General features: G+C 47.5%; 1 protein-coding gene across 2 annotated transcripts; it reads right to left on the bottom strand.

Moving 5' to 3' along the window:
- Positions 1-706: 706 nt before the first annotated feature.
- Positions 707-6704, bottom strand: HOXB9 (homeobox B9). 2 transcript variants are annotated; one of them, XM_085532271.1, is made up of 3 exons: positions 5978-6627; positions 5682-5759; positions 716-2732 (listed from the first exon to the last, which is right to left on the bottom strand). In XM_085532271.1, the coding sequence occupies exons 1-3, from the start codon at positions 6483-6485 to the stop codon at positions 2497-2499; spliced, it is 822 nt and encodes a 273-aa protein (XP_085388397.1). In that variant the 5' UTR covers positions 6486-6627; the 3' UTR covers positions 716-2496. The 2 variants fall into 2 exon arrangements, with proteins under 2 accessions (XP_015741093.1, XP_085388397.1); XM_015885607.3 differs by lacking the exon at positions 5682-5759 and having other exon boundaries at positions 707-2732; positions 5978-6704.
- Between the last annotated feature and the right edge of the window lie 17196 nt (positions 6705-23900).

Genomic DNA, 23900 nt, shown 5'->3' with positions numbered 1-23900 from the left:
AACTTTCTTCTCAGCTCCAGAACTCCAAATCTCTTTGCAACAGCTTTTCTGAGCGCGGATTGGAGGAAGGAGAGTGGGACCGTGGGCTCAACAGGGAGTTCAGTTCTGCTCTATCAACACCTGGAACCCCTCCCTCCCAAACCCAACCCAACTCAACCCAACCCTCCCTTACCCCCCACTTTCCATTCCCAAAGGAGCTCTTGAAGGATGGAACTTTTCAAACGGGAAAAGTCTGGGCACGAAAACAAACTTTGGGAGGGAATGGAATTAAACACAGCAGGTCTGGTTTCTGGTCGAGAGGAGGATTTGGTTCCCCCCCCCCCCCGCCACCCCCGAGATCACGAGGAACTGAACTGGTGCGATTCTCAGCTCAGCTCCCAGCCCTTATCTCTGCATCGAGGGGGGAAAGGGAGCGGGGGGGAGTGGGGGGGAAAACAGGAACACTGTCTCAAATCTGCCTATCGCTCCTTCCCAGGGCCATTTTTGTTCCCAGCAGATAAAAGCAGCCTCACAGCCCTCGTGCTAAAGATGCCCAGCAGCTTATCAGAACAGATTTGTGCCGGTTCATCCGCGCAGACAGCAGAAACAGATTTCTCTTCTTCTTTCCCTTTCCTCCCCCCCCCCCCCCAAAAAACACGTTCTACCTCACACCCCCTCGTTCCTTAAGAGACTCCTGGCAGCTAAACATACAAACTTGCACACGAAGAAAAAGAGAGAGGTTTATTTCCATATATATTTTTTTCTTTTTCCACCAACTAACAACTGAGGAACTCTTTGTATACTTAAAAGCCACAATAGAAACAGAAAACGAGCTTCGACATTCACAGAAGCACAACCACAACCACGTTTTACAATAGCCACCATATCATCAACTGGTACTAATCCACCCCCCACCCACCCACCCCCACCGCTCCCTCCCCCCCACCCCTTCCTACCCCCCCTTCCCAAAACAAAGTGAAGTCTTACAGAGATAAAGGAAACTCAGTCCTGCATGGTTGGGGAGAAACCTGCAGCGGATCTGTCAGAGCAGAAAGCATCCGTCCGGAATGCCGGGAGCCCTCGCCGTAAACCATCGGGGCTGGGTGGGCTATAGAGAGTGCTTGGAGGGAGAAGAGGGGGGGGGAAGCTCCTGGTAGAGCTCCTGGTAGAGCTCGTTGAGCCGGGATGGGGATGGGGATGGGAAAGGGGATGGAGATGGGGACGGGGATGAGGATGGAGATGGGGACGCTTGGGGTGGCCCTGGAACGGAGGGGAAACGGAGCCAGGAACCGCTGCAACCCAAACTCCACAGCACCCGAGCGTTAACAGCGTCTCAGCAAACAGGAGGGGAAGAAATACACACACGCCAGGGTTGGCACTTTATCTCTGCAACAGCCTACTGCTTTAGGAAAAGTCAATCCACAATAAATTATAAATATGCTAGCACTAAGAACACAACCTTCCCCTCCCCTAATAGCGCTACGAAGGTAGTTTTTAAACTAGAAAATCCCATTCTTCCTCCCCCTCTAAAAGTTAGGAATAAGTTGGCAGGGGTTCTTCCGCCCTTTTTTTCTCCTAAATAATTTACAATGCGGCTCTGAGTGTGCCCCACACACAGCCTCTCTCCTCTCCTCCCCCCCAACACCCCCCCTCCGGTCTCCTTTTCCAAGTGACCCAATATAAAACTACCAGATGAGGAGGTTGGAAGGGGGTGGAGGGGTGGTTCTCCTGGAAGGTTCCTACTAAACTTTCAGGTCAAAGTCACATATCTACCATGGTAAGATGGAAATAAAAGCCCGCATCATAAAAGCAAAGCGAAATAATAATAATAATAATAAAAGGAAGAGGAAAAGAAAAAGGAAGCAGAATCCCAGCGCAGTCGGGAGTGGGGGCTGTCACTGAGCGATTTGCCCACTGTAAAGTTGACGAATTGAAAATGATTTGTTGGGTGCAATTAAACGCAAGCCTTACGAATGTGTCTGTCTTGCGGCAGTTTAATTAAATCCTCCGGTTCCTCGGCCACCTCAACGTGTGTGTTTGTGTGTGTGCCGGGTGCTGTGAGTGCGAAGCATTGTCCTTACGTGGAGAAAGAAAGGCAGCGTGCTTTGGTGGGGGTTTGTGGCCGGTTGTGTTTGTCGTCTTGCTTTCCATGGAGAGAATGCAAGCAGGGAAAGCTGCTGCTCCTACAGGAGCCCTGTGTCTGTGTTACACTGTGGGGAGAAGAAAAAAAAAAAGAAATAGAGAAAGACAACAAGAGAACAGAAACAAAACCCAGCATGTGCCCCCCAAAGAGGAACTGCGCTATTTTTTTTCGCTAAGTTGCCTCCTACGTGGCAACGCTAAGAGGATAAAAAGGATATTAAGCAACATCTCGCATGCAAAGGTGGAGATGGGGAATTGGGAAGGTTTTCCCCTTGGTTCGGGTTGTGTGTTAGCACTGCAGCTCGGGTGCTCGGAGCTGGGGGCTGGGGGGGGTTAAGGGGGGGAAGGAAGGGGAGGGTGCTGCTCTGCTGCTTTTCACTCCTTGCCCTGCTCCTTGTTCATTTTCTTCATTTTCATCCTTCGGTTCTGAAACCAGATTTTGACTTGTCTCTCACTCAGGTTGAGGAGTCTGGCCACTTCGTGTCTACGGTCCCTCGTCAGGTACATATTGAATAAAAACTCCTTCTCTAGTTCCAGGGTCTGGTATTTCGTGTAAGGGCATCGCTTTTTCCTGGAGGAGCGGGCGTGCAGCCAGCTGGCAGCTGGGTTGGCTGAAAGAAAAGCACCAAGATCAATACGATACAGCCTGAGTGTTTCTCAGAAGGTTTTCATCATGCCATCAAATATGAAGATTATACACACGCATATGCGAACCCGAGATGGGAGCCGGATTGAAAGCAGCCCGGCCTCGGCAAAGCGAGCTCTGCCCACAGGTGGGGGCCAGAATTCACCCCCCTCTCCTACCCATTCCCAAGGTGCAGCAGTGATGTTCTCTCCTTGCTTTGGGACAAAGCAAAGCCAAAATCCCGCATCTATTTCAGATGCTTTTCCCCACGTGTCTGTGGGTGCACTCCCGTAGAGACAGAGTTGCGGGTAGAGGGGACTGAGGCAGAGGAAGGGGGGGGTGGGGGGGCAAAAAAAAAGACCCCTTGAATAAATCCTGCTTATTTTTGCTGCGTGGCAAGAAACGGTCTCGATACCATAAACATCCTCAGGGCTGGCTGGACTCTGCTACAGGAGGTCTGGACAGTGTTATGCTGAAGCATGGACGTTTGTAGGGCCGATGTGAAGGGAGAACAGCGGCCCCAATACAAATCCCCCCCCCCCCCCCCCCCCCAGCCCCCTCCATAACTCGCGTGTGAGAGAAGTTACGTGGGAACATTCTGCATAAAAACACATTTCGGGCTTAAACCCAATGCTGGGATGGGGGTTTGAGAGGGAGGAGGAGGAGGTGGGAGGTGAGGGATCAAAACACCATTTTAAGAAACGAGCCCCGCAGACTCAGTGCTGGGTGAGGTCGCACCCAAAGGTGAAGCGCTTCGGGGGCGAATAATGGAGCGTTCGTTAATCACATGCAAATATCGGAGGAGTGTTGGGGTGAGGAGAGGAGGGAAAGGAAAAGGACAGACCACGTATTTCTATTTTATTTCCCTTTCGTCCTCTGAAATGATGGCCGTAAGCCGTAAACCTTCACACCAATTAAACGGGCCGTTATAAATATATACATACACACACGCGCCCCATCACGACTTTCCCCTCCACGTAAAACGAAATATATGGAATATTTTTACAAATAATCCGCTTAATCTTCCCCTGTAAGTACTGCCTCCTCCGAATCTGCGCTGCTATTTCCTTAATGTAATTGACTCGATCTAATATGCAGAATTAAATATTAAAGAGGAAGAAAGCTGTTAATAATTGATACTGTTAATCCTGCTACCCATCTTTTAATGGCAACGGAGGGCTCTGCTTCATAACGCATTTTTATTTGGTCGGGTTTTATTTTCTTTTATTTTTTCGGTCGCATCTAGGATCGTTAAAATCGGAGGCATTTGAAACGCGGGTATTTTATTTACTGACTGTATACACCCTCCTGAATGGGCGAGCAAATGAGGGGAGGCTCTGGCACATGGTTTCCTGCAAACCTAGCAAATAAATTCACAGATCCCGGTGCCATAACCGGCCTAGAGATTCATTATTGTGAAATACTTTCAAAAATTGAAAGAGTCAGGGAAATGGGTGGGAGTGCTCGCTGCAAAACAGCTCCGTCTCCCAGCCCTGGCAGCCTCTCCACATTAGCCCAAATTAAACTATTATTTAAAACAAAATATGCGTCGTAACCACACGCCATAGAGAAACCGCACTGCATCCTCTTAGCTCTGGTCCCTGCGCTTACTTAGGACTTAATAACATTTTCTTGGACGAGGCTTTTCTATATTGAATTTCAGGGACATTGAGCACAGAACCTGGATATTTCATTCTCTCCGACCATTCACCTCCCGCTTGCAGTTTGTTCTGGATCTCTGCCCAGCACAATAGAACAGGACTTTCTTTTTGTGTGTGTGTGTGAGTGTGTGTGAGTGAGTGTGCACCGTGCAAGCCAAACGATAGGGGAAAAAAAGAATGCCCCCGCACCATCGTGCACATGGAGGGGGGAATACACCGCGTTTTCAGTACTGTTGCTCCTACACTTCGGTGAGGGGTTGAGGAGGGGGAAGGGGGGGTTGAGATGGGGTGGAAAAACCAAAATGAAGTTAATTCACGGAATGACTGTGCCAGGGTGTCCTGCACACGCTCCGCACGCTGTACCTTTAGCGGGGGCTTTCTCTGCCCTTTTCCAACCCAACACTCCGCAACAACTTCGCCTTTCATTGCTCAAACATTCGCCGCGATACTGGAGCCAAATTTCTCCCTCTCAGCCCTTTCACCTCCCAGATGGACCCCGGGTACCAACCGAACCAGTGCGGGGTGAAGACCCCCCATTCTTACACACTCAAACTCTATTGCGTCATTTTAATAACAACAACAACGCGTATTACAAGCAGCACTAACCATAATCTTATTAAACACATCAAAACGATTCTTCATTCTGCGTTTTAGGGCTAATAAAAGAGAAACCAGGTCACTAAAAAGGCACAGGCTGAAGTTTAGCTGTTCTCCAATCTGGCTACGTTACAAATAAAGAGCTAATTAAGCTGGAAGCACTCCCCCCTCTCTCTCTTTTTAACTCAACTCGGAGGGAGTTTGGAAATAGTGTTATTTCGGCTTTGGAACAGTCAGACCATGAAGTGAGGCACGAATATGCGAGTAATTGGAAACAGAAAGAAGCGGAGGCGTGCAAAAAAAAAAAAAAAAGAATAAAATAAAATAATAATAAAAGAAGAATAAAAACAAAAGAAAAGGGAAAAAGGAAACCAAGCAAAACGCGCACAACAAATACACCCACGGCAGCAAAAAAACAACAAACCCCGAGGTGAAGGGGAGCCCCGAGCCTTCAATCTGCCGGCGCAGCGCAGCTCAGCGGGCACGGAAAAGCCCCCGCCGCTGTTTACTTCCCCCCCCACGTGAACTTTTCCTCCTCGATTTTCCCCTTCCCTTCTCTCCCCCGACCTCCGCTCTCCTCTCCCGGCCCTTCTCCCCGCGTTTCCCCGCACTCTCCCCCCCCTCCAGTCTCTCGGTTCTCCCCACCCGCAGCCCCGCACTCCCTCACTCCCTCTTACAGCAATGATCTCCGCTGCCGGAGTCAGCGTTCTGTAGGAAGGAGGACGGCTCGATCCAGCTTTTGTCCGCTCTGGACTCTGTTTTGGTCGGAGACGACTCTCGTTTTAATATTTATTTGTATTTCCCCCCAGAAACAATGCCACCCCTCTCCCCTCCCCACCTCTCCCCTTAGGTTGGCATCAGCCATCTGAGAGTTTTCTTTAAGCCCTGATTTTAAACTTTACGCAGCATTGTCCCCTTTTATTGCACCTCCTCCAGCTTTTATACTGTTTACTTCCTCACTTTTATAACTTACTTTGATCTGTTCTGTCTTTGTCTTCGCTTCCTTCACAAACTTTATTGTCCTCGAAGCTGGGCCTTTGATTGGAAACGATCCCTTCCCTTGCAGCAGAAGTTTCTAAATTGTACTCCTGTGTTCCCTGTTTATGGACATCCCCGGGACGGCCCAGCAGCGGCTCAGCCTTAACAGATCCCTGCCCGGGGAGGGTCTCTGCTCTGGGCACTGGATCCAGCCAGCTCCGTAGATACCTGCTATCAGATGGGACGCTTTGATGTTGAATATATGGATGGTAGACGGCAGGAAGGGTACCAGAAGAATGTGGATTCAAAGGAGTCCAGGAGGCGCTGAAAACAGGAGGTTTTGGCTGAAAACTACAAGAGGGGAATTCTAGATGTTCATTGTGCCCAGCTTGCCTGGAACTCGTATATTGCCCAGATGAAAATTTAGCTGAAGGCGAGTCTTCACTTTCATGACTTATAATAGAGTCGACATAGTAATTGCTAAGAGTCCCAGAAATGGACATTCTCAGACATCATACAAAGCACGGTTCAATGAAGGGAAAAAAAAAATATATAGGACAGATCTAGATTTGTACTCTACCCCCTTCTCGAACTTCCTAGCCAACAAAGTACAGTTGGGCTGCTGTGTTGTGAGCTCCCAGCAAAATGATTGGTCAAACTTTTTTCGTGTGCCTGATAAAGCGTCAGTCTCGGCGTAAATCAATCGAAGCCGAGGGGGCTGCGCTGCGCTGTCATCCGCCCTTGCATTCCATATCAAGGATGGATTGTTTTATGTTTATGCAATGTTGCAAAACGTCAGGAGTTTAGAAAAGCCACGAAACGGGCAGAGCTGGGGCTGATATTTCCCTACGTAGATTTTGCTGTTGTTATGGAGGGGGGGGGTCCGGGAGGGGGTCCGGGTTTCTTTTCTTTTCCTTGTTTTTTAATGAAAGATGCTGATGTATTCACTTCGCCTTTAATAACCACCATGGGGGAATGGAGATAAAAGCTATTCTTTGCCACTCGGGCTCCAGAGTACGATAGCAAAAAACAAAAACCAAAAGGCAGAAAATACATAGAAATCAACCCCCCCTACCCCCCCACCCCCCCCCCTCCCTCCGACCCGCACCCCGGTGGTTTCGTATACACACATACTCGTGTGTGCATTACACGACATGCACACGATGCGCATACAGATGCGTTTTGGGAAGGAAAAGCGAGAGTCGTGGGAGGGTGTTGTAAATAACAAACCCTCTGGCATCGGAAAATGGATGCTAACGTGGTACGATCATGGGGGCAAATATGAAATTTCAAATGTGAGTGGCATATGCGTGACATTACAGCTCGGAGCAGCGAGCTGCAGACACGATACCCCCCCCTTCCTCCCTGCTCCCCCTCCCCATGCCCTCGGCTGAGTGCTTCTATCCGTATCGCATCCAAAAACCGCTCCGTGTATGAATTCATCTTCACGTGTTTTGCGGCATAATGTCGGGGTTGCTTTGCTGGAGCCGAACCAGCGTGATTCACCACGTCGCTGGAATCAGAAACCTTCATTGAACTTTACAAGCCCGGTGAAATACCGAGCGCCACTGACTCTGCTTTGTTGCGGAGTGCCTCCGACTTGCGACGGTTAAAGAGTTTAATAAAACTTACATTAGCTTTCTTGGATTTTTATAGTCCTGAATTTATTGCCTGTGGAAAAAGAAAAGGGGAAAAAAAAAGGGATCCCTCGCCTTTCCAGTCACGGTGTTCCCCCCCCGCACACCTCGCTTATAGCACCGCTTGTATGTGTGCGTGCCGCCTCCCCTCCACCCCCCCGCCGCCCTCTCCCCGACGGCGTTATCGACGATCCGACTCATTTCGGCTTAATTTTAATTAGAATTATAATTTTTATTTCTCTTTTTTCCAGCCCTGGAAGCGATGATTGACGCGCGGCTCCGGTTTGGTGCGGGTCCCGCCCGGCGGTGCGGGGTAACAGGGTCAGTTTTTCCCGACTTATTATGATAAATGCGTTTATTGCGAGATGATCTGATGGCGTCGTAAATGTTGGTTAAGGAAAAGGTGCGCGGTGTGATTAGGGCAAAAGTGTTTTCTGGACTTCAGCTGTAACAGTCTGGATCAATTCGCCTCCTTTAATCTATTGCCCCTCCGCCCTTCTTCCTCTCATCCCAACACAGAAGGATATTTAATGTGAAGGGCAAAGAGATTTCTAGGTATGATAAATCATCGCGAATCCTTCCTGAAGTATATAGGGATGTAAGTATTATATAGCCTGTATTAACGGGCTAATAATAACATTGGAGGGTGCTAATAGTCACCTGAAATCAAGGAAAAGCATATTTCGCATCTCTCTCTGTCTGTGATACCATATGTGTGTGTGTACACGACTCCTATGTGGTCGTCTGTACAAAACCTATGCATGAGTTTGCTAGCAGAGTTGTTTTACAGATACGGGGTGATCATTAAGGCTCTAAAATCCCGACACCCAAACGGTTAGATTTTCCCTTATTCCCATCAGCGGTGTTTTTCGTTGCCCCGCACTGTGATGGAGGGACACTTCTCCCCACGTCGAGAAACAGAGACCCTCTGCAAGAGGCTCTGGGAAGAAGCCGTCCATTTTCATTTGAAATAATAATAATAATAATAAAAAGAAATAATCGAGAAGGTCCCGATGATGGGCACAGAAAGCCGGAGCCCAATGCCGGAGGTCGGATTTACTTTTATTTTTTACATCAATCAAGGTAATAAGAGCCCCCCCCTCCAACCCCCACTCCCCCAGCTAGAGCGAAACGCTCCCTGGTCTGGAAAAGCAGAGTCAGTCTCGGGCTCCCACCAAGGTGAGCTCTGGGTTAAGCTCTTGCAAAGACCGTCGCAAGTAAATGTGACCAGGTGAGTCCTCACCGCCAGACAAACCTTCCTCTCCTTTCTGTGGGGTGCATCCAAAGTAACCCCACTTCATCCCTTTGCATTTAAACTGGGGAAGGCTGAGAAATCCCTACGAGTGAGCAGAGCGGGGCGGGATCGCTGATCGCTCAGACCAGGGCGAGAGATGGGCGAAATTCCTACTTTCCCCAACTTTTATTTGCTCTTCCCTTTAAGTCGTTACGGAGTTTTTGAACTTAAGAGATCCCGTGTCATCAACCATGCAATGCGAGCTGCTTTGCTCGGATTGCCACAGTCCCCTGTTTTATTGCCTTCCAGACTTTATTCTTTTTATTACATCAGCCTATTTCACAACAGTTTCGGAGGGACTCTGATAATGTTATGAGAGCTTGAAAAAGGGAAGGGCTGATTTAAGCGAGTTCTGGAGATTCAACTCTCCTGGCTCGTGGAAATGTGTTTATACAAGTGATGGATAAACAGCCGTGTTGGTATCGGGGTGTTGAATAAGTATAGATAAAATTATTGAACGTCAATTGAAGCAAAACACCTGTTCTCTGTTTGCTAGATAGATTGGCTGTGTCTTACCTGTAATAAATATATTCTTGGGGAAAAAAAATATCCTGGTGCACCTCCTATAAATAATGATGAACTGTGTCAGCATGTGAGTATATAATCTTCTGTAGTATATAAATTCAGACCAAGAAGACTCTTAGGAGTGTGGCTGTAAGGCAGAAAACAGGAGTCCTCAGATCCCTGGTGGATGGAAACCTCACAAGATGATCTGCCAAATCCATTTGCTTTCACTCCTCTGGAGGTTTCCGTTTGTTCAGTAGTTTATTTTTGATGCATATTCCCATAGCTCATCTCTTTGTAACCTTTGCTGAGAGGGACTCCAGGCGAGCAGCCGCTCCATCCCTGATCTGGGAGCCCCGCTCGCGTGTTGCTCTCTGTTTCCTGTGACTTCATACTTGAAAGCCTCAAAAAGAGCCCGAAAGAAATGCCATGAAAAGCACTTCTCTTTGAGACTGAGCGGGGGGAAAAAGAAGACTCGGAGGAGGAAAAGCCGGGGGGGAGGAAAGGGACCTCGGGGAGTCAATTTCGGGATGAGTTTTTGGGTTAGAGCAGCCAGGGTGTGCGAGCTGTGCTCGATTTACACACCGGCTGCCTTCACTTGAGGTATGGGCTTATTGCTGGTCGGTAAAGCGGAACTAGAAACAGTGACCCCCTCCAAAAACAAGTCTGAAGTGGAAACTTTTTGCTGCTCTCAGAATCAGTGCCAAGTGTGTTATTTGCCTGTGAGGAAGAAACTGGGAGTGTAGTCAGCTTGCAATGGAAACCCAGAAGCTTCCGAGCTCAGATGTTGTTTATAAATAATCTTTCTTGTTTGTAGAGAGAAAAACCAATTCCACACAGTGTTCCCCTTTGAAACACACAGCTGCAAAAATTCATCCTTAACAAACAGCTCCTCGGGTCGGTATTGCTGCACCGCCAGCGACCAAACACAAAACGCCTTCACAAGATGCAGCTTTCAGGTCTGTTCCGCTGCCGTTTTTTGCTGATGTGGAAGTTTTGGCATCAGAAAAATAAAAGAGCAAACGATCCTATTATTATTTTTCTTAAATTTATTTTTATTTTTATTTTTGGCTGAAAAAGTATGTAACCACTTTTATTATTTTTAAGGACAGTTGTTAACATTTATTAGATTTGGCACCTTCCTTTTCCAGATGCTTTAGCATTGAGATGAAGGAGGTGGGGGAGATGTGGGGCTGCGGAGCTTTCTGTTGTGCTGGGATGGGACGGGGAGGGTCCTATCGTGGTTTCGGGGTGGTGTGCGGTGTGCCTTACTTTGGATGCATCCACTCTTCTTTTCACGTTGGGTTTTGAAGGCGATAAGGGTATGCAAGAGGGGATAACAGCTGAGAGCAAACCTCGCGGCTATGGGGAGTCTGGAGACCAGATTCAGAGATCACTCAGCCTTCAAAGGGCCGAGAGTTAATTTCGGATATGAAAAGTATGCCAAAATAATAATTATTATTAATAATAATTATAGAAATATTTTAAAACCAGAAAACTGGAATAAAATCCCGGTTCAGAGCACTCTGTGATTCACAAACAACGCATTTACGTGGATGTAAGAGAGAAAACTTCAGTCCCAAACCCCTCCAAACTCACGAGAGAGGAACAAAAATCCTTCTCGAGGAGTAAGACTTCTTTATATATATATATATATAAAGTGAAATAAGTTTCTGTAGCCTGAAAGAAGAAGGATCTACCTTTGCCATTTCCTGTGCTAGCCCTCAGTTTGAATGCGGCCGTCTGTTAAAAATCCGTAAGTGGTGAGAAGAAGGGGGGAGTTAAGGGGGGGGAGGCGGAATTCCTTGTCTGAAGAGAAGCAAAAACAAGTTACACATGTGGGCAGTTTTCCAAGAACCCAAAGTATACTCCGGCTAAAAAACACAATTCCAAATGAGGTTTGTAATCTCAGCAGTTAATAAAGCATTTCAATCCTCTGGAAAGTAAAAGCGTATGAGCTTTGGAAAGGGGAAGCCGAAGGAGAGTAAGTTAAAATAAAGTCGGATTGTTGTTCATGAGTCCGCATTTGAGCTACCAGACTAATCCTCCCCTCCTCGCCTCCTTCCATGAAATCATATCGAGCTCCCACGCAATAGCTGGGAGACTGCATCGCTCCCGTTGTCTCCGGATTGGGGGTTTTATACCCCTCTGCTGCTGGGTCCCCAACCATGATCTGCTGTGGGGTCACCGCCAAAGAGTGGGAATCCGTCCCCTAAAATGGACTGAAGTCTGGGAGGGATCTGCCTCCATCACACCGAGGCAAGGCAGTAGGGTGGGAAAAGGGCACAGGTACGAGAATGAAGTTCTGGGGGGAGAGTAAAATGTGTAGGGATAAAAGAATCTGCAGTAATAAAATATAAGAAAAGGGAGAGATTCTTTCAGACGGGCTCTTTCCGCATCACTTTTGCCCCCCCCCCCCCCCCTCTCCCCACTCACACCCCGAGTCGGACCGATATGGGGCAGACGGGACCTTGGCAGGAGAGCAACTCGTGGGAAATGTGTTGGGCGAACCGCAGTTTGTCTTAGAGCAGAACTGAGCATCACGTCGCAAACGGGGCAGTTACCACGAGGAGGGGATTTTCACCATCCCCACACAGCAGCTTCTCCAGGTAAGGTCTATCTTCTCTTTCTAACTCGGAAAAGAAGAGAAACCTCTGCGGAGCTGCGGGATGAGGGGATCATCTCCCCGCACCCTTCTCGCCCCATGCTTTCCATGGGAAACGAGTTCTGTCCCCGCTTGCAGGCAGCCATGCGCCCCCCAACCCCCCCGAGCCTGATTCTGATCTCCCCCAGCTCCGTCTCCCCACTCTCCTCCCCTGCCTTCGCTTCCTGTATGGACGTGGGTAGGAGAGAGATCAAAATCAGCAGCCCAGACATTTACAAGGCAGGTTAGTGGTTGCCTATGGGGACATTATTACCGAATAGTTTATGATTAACTTTCCCAGATTGTCCTTTTCCGTTTAAGGGCTTTGAGGCAGGGCACAAGTAGCGCGTTGTTTCTAAGGAAGGAGTCACGGGGCTGTTGAATTGGGTAGAAAACTCCGAGCTATTTGACGCTATTTGACTTTCCCTCTCCTCCCCTTGGAGCGGCTGTTTGTTTAATAGCGGAGATAGGCGATGTGTCCGCCGCAATCACCACTTTCGGGGGAGAAAGCACACGCCGGTCTCAAACCCAGACGAGTTTTCTGTTTGTTTGTTTTCGTTTTGTCTTAACAAAATGGAGGGGGGAGGGAAAAAAAATGCAGGAAAAAGGGGAAAAAAAAAGAAAAGAATTCCCAGGGATCTCTCAGCAGCAGCAGATGGTGGTTAAACCCTGGATATCGTATCAGAGTTTAATTCTTCAAACCTCGGAGGGACACGCAGGCTCAGGCTGGTTTAGCCGTGGCCTGGATCATGTGAAACTTGTTTTTTACGGGTGTTTCAAACAGTAAAGAGGGGGCATATAGCTTCCACGAGATGAACGGTAACACACACTGAGCACAAAGTCGCAGTATCCAAGAGGAATGGACGGACTTCGTGCAAACACGCACCTCTTCCCGCACCCTCCCATCCCCACGAGGACTTTTATGCGCTTTAAAGGCATTAAAATGAGTGCAGTCCCGCATGCAACACGTTGGAGTGAGGAGAGGGAAGGAAATCATTGCGGCTATTCCTGACGCCAGCCCAACTCTTTCGTTCGGTGAATGTAGCTTTGGGGTTTGGGGTTTGTCTGGAGGTGTTCTATGAGATGCAGAAGCTCCTCAGTATTGCCCCGAATTCAATATCCTACACTAAGTTGGGTATTGAAACCTCTAAAGGAAAAGCCATACAGAGCCTCTCGCCGTCCCCATCCCTGTAACATCGCCAGCGAAATGACAAAGCCGAGGCACTGCGCGATGAGCAGCAGAGCCTTTAATAAACTTAGTTTCTCAATGGGGATAATTAAACAGGACGCAGCTCCTTTGTGCTCCCTAAAGCCTCATTTTATCCCTCACGCGGAGGCGTGGATCACAGAGACTAAAACAAGGCTCCCTCCGATTACTTTGGAGCTGCTTACTGATTTAGATTAGATATTTTATACGGCGCAAATAAAAAAGAAAAGCCCCCAAAACAACTTTATTGCGGTTTCGTGCCGCGGGACTGCCTGCCGCTGGGGGGGGCATTTTGGCCTCCGAGAGGCGCCGCAGCCTAATTAGACCTTTAATGAGGTCTTGATGATTTGGGTCGTTGTCTCGCCAAAAGTCCCCTGAAACGGGGAACTGAGACAAAGAAAGCGGCACCGCTGAGTGAGTGGTGCGGGGAGCGGTGCGGGGTTGAGGGGCTTCGTGTCCGCCCCCTCCATCCTGCCCGGGGCAGCTGCACACCGAGGGGGATAACTGGAGTAAATCAGGTAGTTTGATGTTCTTGTGTTTAAAATTTAAAGCCCAACAACATGAAACTACCTAATTCACAGAGCAGTTCTAGTTCATTCTTGGGTCAAAGGCTAAAATTACCGAGAAAGGCGCCTGGGCGGCCATTTTGTTTGACATCATCTGCGATCTGAACTTTTATAATAGAAAACAGTTGCTAGGAAACAAAAGCAACAAAAGGACCCTTTCAGAGACGAAATAAAACCCCTACGATTTCGCGAAATGACTATTCAAATGATTTCCTATGTACAGTGTCTGGAGCGGATCCCTCCCGCAGGACGTTACAAATAGTTGACAAATAGAGCAGAGGAAACAGTAAAATGCTGTTGACTTTGAGAAACAAGCGATTATCGAGGCAATAAAATAAGTCTAAAAATTCCTAAAGTTCTTCCCCCACCTCCTCCGGAAAGCTGATTTCAAGGGCCCTTTCCATATCAACGGCATTCATGGAGGCTTTGTATTAAAACGCTATTACGAGAGATAGAGAGGCAGAGGAAGACTGTGTATACATATATATAATCTAGAAACATTAATGTTTAGAACTGTCGGCAGAAAAGAGAATGAAGTCAAAGCAGAGTGTTCCGTAGTAATAATAATAATTAGAAGGGCTCTTAATTCATATTCCCCCCTCTGAACGCGTGTATAAGGTGATTAATATAAAGAAAAGAAGGCAAGAATGTATAAATCAAGCAAAGCAAGAGAAAAAGCGTCATTGTGACTGCTGTGGAGGTGTGAATAGTAACTCAGAGAAAGTTATGGTGTCTTTTCCTCCCCACAACGTGAACTCTGAGCTGGAAGAACGTGTTATAAAATAATGACTCGGTGGTGATGGAATGGGGAATTAAAGCTGGGGAGAGGAGATTGGAACTGGGCAGCCCTCGGGGCTTTGCTGTGAGTTTCGAAGGGGGAAATTGGAAGAAAGAGCAAAAAAATAAAAGAAAATATAATAATTCCTATTTGGCAAAGTCTGAACCATACATCTCCAGACCATCGGGTTGGGTTCCTTTGTGTCACAAACGTTTATGTTCACACATAACTGATAAACCTATAAAATAAAGTCGAATTCTGACCCTGTGAATTCAGATTTAGTCTTTATGTGGATTAAATAACAAAACGGAGTGAGTGGAGGGAATCAATAGGGGCTCGAAAACAGTGGGGTAACAGCCCCCAAAGAGCTTCCAATCTCCTCTAAATGAGGATATTAAAGTTCATTGAGAATGAATTCTCTGGGATGAAGAGATGCACGCGGGAGGAAGAAAGTTGACAACAATTTAGCTTCATTTCATTTGAGAAGCACTTAAAGGAGTGGATGGGACTGTATATAAATCTATTGTGCCGGATATACAATAAAACTTTGCCTTGTTGTTGAACTTCAAACAGTTTACACCAAGTCGGGCAGGAGGAGAGGGATAGGGTGGAATCAGGGAAAAGATACAACACATAAACCAAACCCAACACCAACCCAAAGCCAATGTATAAACCAAACCTAACGCCACCCCAAAGCCAACATACGAACTAACCTAACAGAGAAACCAAACACAACACATAAACCAAACCCAACGCCAACTCAAAGCCAGCATAGAAACCAAACCCAATGCCAACCCAAACCCAACGTATAATCCAAACCCAATTTATAACCCAAACCCAAAATATAAAACAAACCCAAACGCCAACAACCCAAACCCAACACATAAACCAAACTCAACATCAACCCAAACCCAACACGGCCAACCCAAATCTAACACAACAAACCTGCAGGGAACTCCCCCCAGGAAAACAAACAGACAAACAGACATTTAAAAGAGAATAGAAAGAGGAGAAAACTCATCTGGAGGAAAGGAATTGTGGATTCCGGGTGTTTATTTTCATGTTGTGTGAAGTTAGAGCCCTTCCAAAAAGGGGGAAAGGATCGTCCGGTCGGGAGTCTTTGGTTCAAGGGAAGTTTATATATATATATTTTTTCTATTACTTTATAAACAAGTTCCCCCCCCCCAACATTTTGGCACATTATATATATAGATATATATATACATGTAGGACCAAGATTAAATAAGTCGAATATGTGAATGAACTTTTATGGAGTTGACTATGCAACTTTAATTACATCCACATCGGGAACCTCTAGCGCTGCATTCCTGAGGTCGGTGGACACAATGAGTTTGCAGTCATGCACACGTATCGTCCACTAAAGTTATTTCTATCACACCCACAATCCCATTACAATGCTTTGAGTACTTTCTACTTCCATGAAGAGGAATATTAATAGCGATTCAAGACAGAAGAAAACGGATAACACCACTTCTGCAATTCCTAAAACCAAAGTCACAGTCACACTTGAACTCGTAATGCTAAAAGCTCTTTCCTTCAGACAGGACAGGCAGGAATGCATTTAGAACTGAGCTTCCACCGCTGCGATGTGGAAATGAAGCTCAATTTGCCCCCCAGCCCCCCCCTAGAAAACTGCAAATTGAAAACATAAATAAGGGCAACCACTCAAGTTAAGCATGAAAAACAAAACTGCACGTGCCATTTAATTTCATGATCAGGTTTAAAATAAATAACAATCAGTTGAAAAGGGAGAGGAAAAAAAAAGGGGGGGGGGGAAGGTGGGGAAAGAGCAAAACAGAAAAGAAAGAAAAAGAACAAAATGCAATTAAGTGATGGATTAGCTTTAATTCTTGGGCTGGAATCACATTTGGAGGTAATGGGGGTTATTTTTCCCTTTTTGGATGCTGCAAAAGTTTTAAAGAACATTTTAGATGTAGACGTCAAAGGCAAGTTAAAGCTCTGAGACAGCAAATGGATGTCTCAGCAATAAGAGAACTTCTGCTTGTCAGGGGAATAAGTGCTAAGATAATTAATAGGGTGGAATGGGAGGCCGCTTGCATGAGCATAGATCAGTAAATGTATATATGTGTATATATCCATTACAAACACACTTAACAGAAGAATCTATTACAGATTATCTGAGGGAAATGGCACCGAGTCTCCAGATCTCATCACGGATTTCTTTGTGACTTACTTAGATGTTCACAAAGCCCTACTTTTATTAAAATATGGTGATGGCAGCTGTTTTTCACAGCTCCCATTCATCAGCATTAGCCTTTGGGAGTATTTGGTGTCCGCTCCTTAGGAGTCATGCAGATATTCCCAAGCAGAGTATGTTACAAATGGGAGCGTCTTGTCGCATTTATAAGGAAAAGACGAAGAAATTACCCTTCTTTCCTCTCTCCCCCCATCTCGCTATGCTCCGTGGGAGTGGGAGACAGCTCGGTGTGGGCTCTCTTTTTCCTTCCTGCTATCCATCAAGCCAAAAATATACCCTGCGACGCACAGAAAACTGCACCGCGACGTTTCTTAACCACCCATTGCAAAAGGAAAATAAAAGGAAGGGAAAGGGGAGGAGGTTGGGGAAGGAGACATTGGTGGGGGGAAATATAAATGTGAATGCTTGAATCGTTCGTACTCCGGCAATAAACCATAAACAAGTATTATCAAAAAGTCCCTGCCCTCCGTTGGCTGGAGCTGCGTTTAACCCCTTACCGAAGCACCAGCGGTGTTCCCACCCCTCATTCCCAGCAACCCCCATCAGGGTCCGTCGGCTCCGTGGCCTCAGGGCGGCGCTCGCTGGCCGGGATCGGCCCCGGCTCCGCGCTACCTCCGCATCAGCGCTGCCATCCGCGGTGCGGCCTTTGTTTCCTCTGGCAAACCGAACACCAGCATTTTAACCGAACTTTTTGATGTGTTTTTTTTTTCTCTTCTCCCTCCCCACCTGCCCCCTCTTCCCTCCTTCTTTTCCTTTTTAATTTAAAGAAGGGAAAAACAAAGAGAGAAAAGAGGGTTGCGAATAAAAATGAGACATTCTGCCTTAAAGAAAGCAGCAATCGAAGTCGTTTCTCCGAAGTCCGCTCCCCAAGGGATGCCCTCAGACACGATCAGAGCAAAAGGCTCTGTAACATCGGTAATTCCGGGCTGGGAATGCTCGGGGTGAGCGTGGGGACCCGAAGGTGAGGGCAATGAGGTGTGCCGAGGGGCAGGAGGGATCCCGAGTCCTGCTTAGACCTGAGGGTGGCATCAAAAGCGACCCCAGAGAAAAAGAAGCGGAATCCAGAGGGAAAACTTCCCCTCCGTGCAAGAAAACACGAAGTGAAGGGCAGTGGGAGCCCCTCGGCCCGGCCGAGGACAGGCCATCGTCAGGACAGGTCTGGGTACTTTGCTTCGTCACTCTTTCCCCCCCTCACTGCTCGCCATTCCCAAATCACGATCTGCGACCGTCCAGATTCGTCCTGAGACCGGGGAGAGCCGCAAGCATAAAGAAAACCCCGAGATATTGGGTCTCGCTGGGCCCTGGAGCCCCCTCACTCAACATCCACTTCTCACACAATTAAAAGAAACCAAACTGTTCACAATCCCCTGGGAGAAAAGGTAAAAATCCGGACAAAAATGCCTTCGGTGCCAGAGATCCTTATAGGAACAAAAAGGTGGTGGTGGTGGGGAAATCGATCGATCCCACCTATTTCGGCAATTCTATTTCTTTGCAGGGAGAACTGGAAACGCAGACGGTGAGCAGAAGTGAAACAATTCCAAAGCTCAGCAAGGTAACACGTAAGAATGTCCCCCATAAAGCCGACCCCAATTTGGGGTGATCGGAGCCGTCTCAGCCCCATCCCAGGGCTCTGCACCATACCCGGTATCGTGTGCTGAGATGGGGAGGGCGGGGGGAGCTTCACTAGCAGAAATATCACCTAATTAGTCCACAGATGCATTAAATCTTCTAAATGAATCGAATAGGACTTTAATTCTCAATAGGAGCCCTGGATAGAGCAGTTAAGGCTGAACCTCGAGAAAGAATCCAGCAGCAGGTAAAAGGGAGGAAGAAACGTTGGATAGCATTAAAGAAAAGCAGTTGGCAAAATACTTCAGCAACCAATACGAGCATCTACTTATCCGACATTAAACCTCCCTCTTCGCCAAGAATTTATTGGTCCAACAATTCATTCCATTATTTTCTTCCTATTTTATTTTTCATGGGGAAATCTGTCCAAAAATCTCAGTTTAAGCCGCTCTCCGAAGTCTTCTTTTCTTTCTTTCCCCCCAGTTAATCTCTTAATTATTTTTAGCTTCTACATTTCGGGTTATTTGGGATTAGGTTTAAATCTCTTAGGTATCGGTTAAGAATAAATAAATTGATGAGTAATATTGATAATAATTCTATGGAAAGACTCAACAGAAATACATCTTTTTCTGGGTGTCCCCTTAAATGAAATACCGCATTTCTTCCTATCCTACCAATTTGCTGGAAAACTTAATTAAGCTCGGCTACCTTCCATTATTTATGTAAACCCTCCGTCCGGGAGACTTGAAGAGGTTTCTTCTCCGGTTTCCAACATAGTTATTAGGAATCCATGAAGCAGAGGAGGGACAGGAAATTAAATTTAAAGGGTACCTCATTACAGCACAACTGCTTTCCTATGGCAGCGGACGGAGACAACACATGGCGGCATAAAAGGCTGAGTCCCCCCCAGCATGTAGACTTGGCAATCCTTTCGAAATGACCTTTTAATTCCAAGCCTAGCAAGCTTCCGTCCACACAGCGGGCTCTAAGAGTCGGTGGAGAGAGGAGAAAATGAACTAAGAAAGAAGAGAAGACACCGATGCGAATGGAAGAGCCACGCGGATGGAAAGCGTGGGGCGGATGGTTGTTAATAGTGGGTTTGGCTGGGTGGGCATCATGAAAGGTAACCGCTATTTGTGGGGGATTTGTTCCAGAAGTTCCCAGCTTTGCTCCAAGTGGGATTTCCCTGATGTGTGTCTGCATTCCCCGGTTCGTTTCCCGCTGGATGATGCAGATTAAGTGGGTTTCAGCCCAAAGCAGAAACAAAGAAACGATGCTAACCATGAAGAGTCGGAACCGAGAATAGACAGAACTCCCAACAGACGGTACGGAGAAGTGGAGGTGCGAACAAAGACATTTTGAGCCCGATCTTTGCTTTAAAAGAGATCTTGAACTTTGAGAAGACAGAGGAAGAAATGATCATAGAAGCTAAAGAAGGGGGAAGACGAACAGCTCTGCTCGCCCGTCGGCAAAAGCAGCCAACAGCTTTCTATCGGAATGGCTGCAGCTGATGAGAAGCATTAAGTATTCTCGGTGAACTACGAAAAGACCAACCCGATATGAACACCACCTCCCTCCCCAGCACCCGGCGAGGCCGAATTCAGCACCGACTTACCCATCCTCGCCTTCATTCCGCTCCTTCTCTTTTGAATTAATATTACTTTTTAAGCAAACTCTCCCACTCGGAAGAAAGAAAATAAATTGTAAAAATAATAAGAAGGAATAATAGTAAAAATAATAGGAAGAAAAGCCAAGGAAATGTATAAAAAAGAGGAAGCACCGCTCGTTGGCAGAGCATCCTCCCACCACTTGTTAGAGCGAACCTTCCCCAGCTCCGGCCGATTTGGCGTTATTTCATTTTTCTCACTCCTTTCCTAGACTGGCGAGAGAGCAAAGGTGCCGTAAATTAATTTTTAACTAAAAGCCCTTTGTGTTAACGAAGGGGGGAAAAAAAAAACAAACCCAACAAACCAACAACCCACCTTCCCTCCTCCCCCTGTTTAGCAGTCTAGACAAAACCACTCTATTTTGACGGCGGATTGCGAGCTTTTCCTGCCCGCCGCCCATTCCTGATTGTTTGCATTCGACCCCTGTAAAGCCTGGGGAGGGGACTTCGGTTTTTGTTTGTTTGCTTTACCCACCTTCCATTTCTGGTGCCGTTTTAGCATCTTTAGACCCTTCTTTAAAGACGGCATTTCGTGCCGAGAAAAAATAAAAAAGGCTTATCTTCTCTTTTTTTTTTATTTCCCCCTGATCCATAAGGAGCCTCCAGCAGAACGGACACCTCGAAATCCCCAATTGCGGTGGGTGCGAAGCCACATCATCCCGGAGCCGGTTGAGGACAGAAGTTATGAGGCACCGCGGAGCTGCGGGTCCGGAGGGTCGGGTGGGGTGCGGGACCCCCGGTGCCGGCTGCTGCCGATCCTTTTGCACCCCCAAAGGAGGTGCAAAGGGGGGATATATCCCCTCACCCCCCTCTTTTAGCGCTGAGGAGCCGAGGGTGGGTGGTGAATAGGGGAGTGCTGGGAGCTGCCGGGTGTCTGGTGGGCTCCGGCTTTGCGAAAACGGTATTTTGGGATAAGGTTGGGGGGGGGGAAAGGGGGGCAAGTCTCTGCCGATTGACTTATCTATTAGAAAATGCGTTTGCAGGCGGCTTCCGGCGGGGCTCACCAATCCGGGGCGGACGAGGCTGCTAAGACCATCCCCTGGTGTCAATTTTAATGGGAAACTTCACCACTTTGCGAGAGGGGGGGGGTGCGCGGCTGAGTATTTTTTAATACGAGGACGCGCCGCTGCGGCTCACGTCGACTTTCCCGTCGTCCCTCCCCGCTCCCTCCACTCCGACGCGTTTATTCACACCGTTATTTTCAGCCTCCCCATTTTTGGTATGGGGGCTATTTTGAGAAAACCCTTTCGGAGGTGAAACAAAACCCCGCGGTTATATCGAGGCACGAAAACCCATCCCAAAATATAACCCCCAATCCCCAGCCCAACTGCATGAGCTCAGCCCGAAGCTTTTGCCGTTGTGGAGGGCTCAGTTCTGTCCCCGCAACCCCATGGGACAAATCCTCACGTCCCCGCAGTCCATTTGCCTTCGGGCTGTACAAATCTACGTGCAGGGGAGGGAAATGCTGTATGTTACATGCAATAAGGCTGCGGTGCTTTTGGGAACGGAAAAACCACTTGTCGCGTCGGGACACACGAGGAGACGGGAGGTGACACGCAGGACCCCATTGTGGGGATTGCTCTGAGGCTTGCCCAGCTCAGGAAGCGGCATCCAGCCTGCTCCGAATAGGATTTATACACTGGAATAGCTGCCTGGCCTCGAGCTGTAATTTAACAACCACCGGGGATTCATTTCGTGTGTGTCTTTAAGATAAAAGTGAGCTTTGTGGCTCAATGCTGTATAATTGCCAAAGGAAAACACCAAACAACGCAACAACAACACAACCAAACATAAAAACCCCAAATCCCAACAGAACTCAGAGGTTTCTCCAACCAGGGGTTGGAAACACCGTTTCCAAGATGGCTCGAGCTGAGAGCGAAAAGAAAAAGGGGAAAATTGGTTCTTCTTTAGAATCTCTTTAATCCAACCTCTTCGTTTGTAACCCACATCTCCTTCTGGAATTAAGCCTGAGGGAAAGGAGTGCTGGAAACCTGTTAAAGCTCATGATGGGAGGAGATGGTTTATAGCCGCAACTGGTTCTGTATTCGCGACACATACTCAAAAAATAAAACGGAGCGGATTTTAATAGCTCCTAATGAGCAATTATTTTAGAAAGGGTAAAAGAAGAGATTTAAAAGATGTTGGAAATTAGAGCTATAAACCGAAAGTTCATACATATGGAGAGGGGAGACTTTTATCGAAACCCTCAGAGACCCGGAGGGGTCTTTGCTCCCTTTTCTGCGGTCTCCTTCCTCGATGCTCCCAGGACTGAGCGCAGCACCCGGACTGCAGCAGCTGGGAGCTACAAAGTCGTTTCCCATCTTCCCCCCCCCATCCCATTTCAGCGCCTTTCTGCCTCCCTTCTCCTCTTCCAACCTCTTTCCCATTTGCTCTTTCAGCAGCCTTTTGTACAGCAATGGGAAACGTAGCCAAAAATCCTTCTCTAATAAAGAATATCAGTTCTCCTTCAGGGTCTGATCCTGAACTGCGGTCCCACGGGGAGGCAGGGGGGCTTTTCCATGTAGACTCGTCCCTGTCCTTTCCCCGATGGACCAAAGTCCAGGCTCGCTTTGCACAGCGGCAGCTTGCGGTGCCTTCAGCCCAGCCAAAGGCAGACAGCGGCCCCGGCCCTTCTCCTTGCACTTGTCTTCCAGAACCGAGAGCCGTCGGGGAACGTGGAAAGAAGAAAATGATGGAGAAATAGGCATAGAAGTTTAAAGGGGAAAATCGAGGATTAAGGCGCAGGAAATCTCGGCTAGAAAGAATGAAGATTTGCTCCCAAGGTGTTGTTTTATTTTTTAACAAAATAAATAAATAAATAAATAAATAAAAAAAAATCGGTGGTTGGTCGGAAAAGAGTAACCAAAAAGACCCCGACAAACAACAGCCCTTTGCAACCACACACGAAACAGCCTCAAACCACCGAGGTTCACTGCCAGCACGAACTACCGAGCTGTGCCGTCGGGGTACCCCGCTCCAGTCCGACCCTCTGCCGCGTCCCCCACGGCCCTCATGCCTTCAAACAGAACCCTTCCTTGTAAAAGTCACTTTATAGCTCCTGAGCCTTAAAAACTACCAGTTTTTTTTACAGCCCGACTCCCAGGATACGGTTTCATTTCTTTCCTTAACCCTCTTTCCATCTCTCTCTCTGGGTTTCATTTCCCAACGAGAGATCCCTTCGGAATTAGAGAGAATTAAAACATTCAAACCTTGCAATGGGAGCTGGTTCACGACCCGCCCTTAAGCTGCAGGATTTTCAGACTGTCTGGAGTTGAATTCTGATTCCACCCAGAGGCATTTTCGGCAACTGAAATATCCATGAAGGTGAGGAGAGCCCCTTATCCGGCAGCAGAGAGAGAGAGAAACTCCATAGATACGTCGGTTTGCTGTTCTTGCTGCTTTTCCTTCTGATTAATGACTGCTATTTTGGAGCTTGGTAGGGAAAAAAAAGGTGAAATTAATTGGAAAGAATTATCAGAAATCCAGGCTGGGAAAAAAAGCACGAGAGCAAATTCTGCTTCACTTCCATTGGAAGAGGATGGCTGTAAGCACTCCTCTCCCTCTGCCCCTGGCCCTTGTCCGGGGACCTTTGCTTTTGGTTTATGGCTCTCTTTTGAGCAGTGTCTGTGTCTCGCGCCCTTGACAACAGTCTCCTCCATTTGCTCTGAAGGTTTGGAACTCATAGAGAGAAAATAAAAATAAAAACAAAAATAAAAGAAATTACTTGTCCATCTCTCTGATTGTCCCCGGTGCTTGGACATTGTTCTGCCTCTTCATTTGCCAGCTTTTCTTTTGAAGAAGTGTCTTAAAAGGC

The sequence above is a fragment of the Coturnix japonica genome, unplaced genomic scaffold, assembly GCF_054131305.1.
Source record: "Coturnix japonica strain WE unplaced genomic scaffold, WE-NBRP24 Scf049, whole genome shotgun sequence".
NCBI classification, from domain to species: Eukaryota; Metazoa; Chordata; class Aves; order Galliformes; family Phasianidae; genus Coturnix; species Coturnix japonica.
Note: the sequence above shows the minus strand (reverse complement) of the source record. Positions and strands in the feature narration are given on the sequence as shown.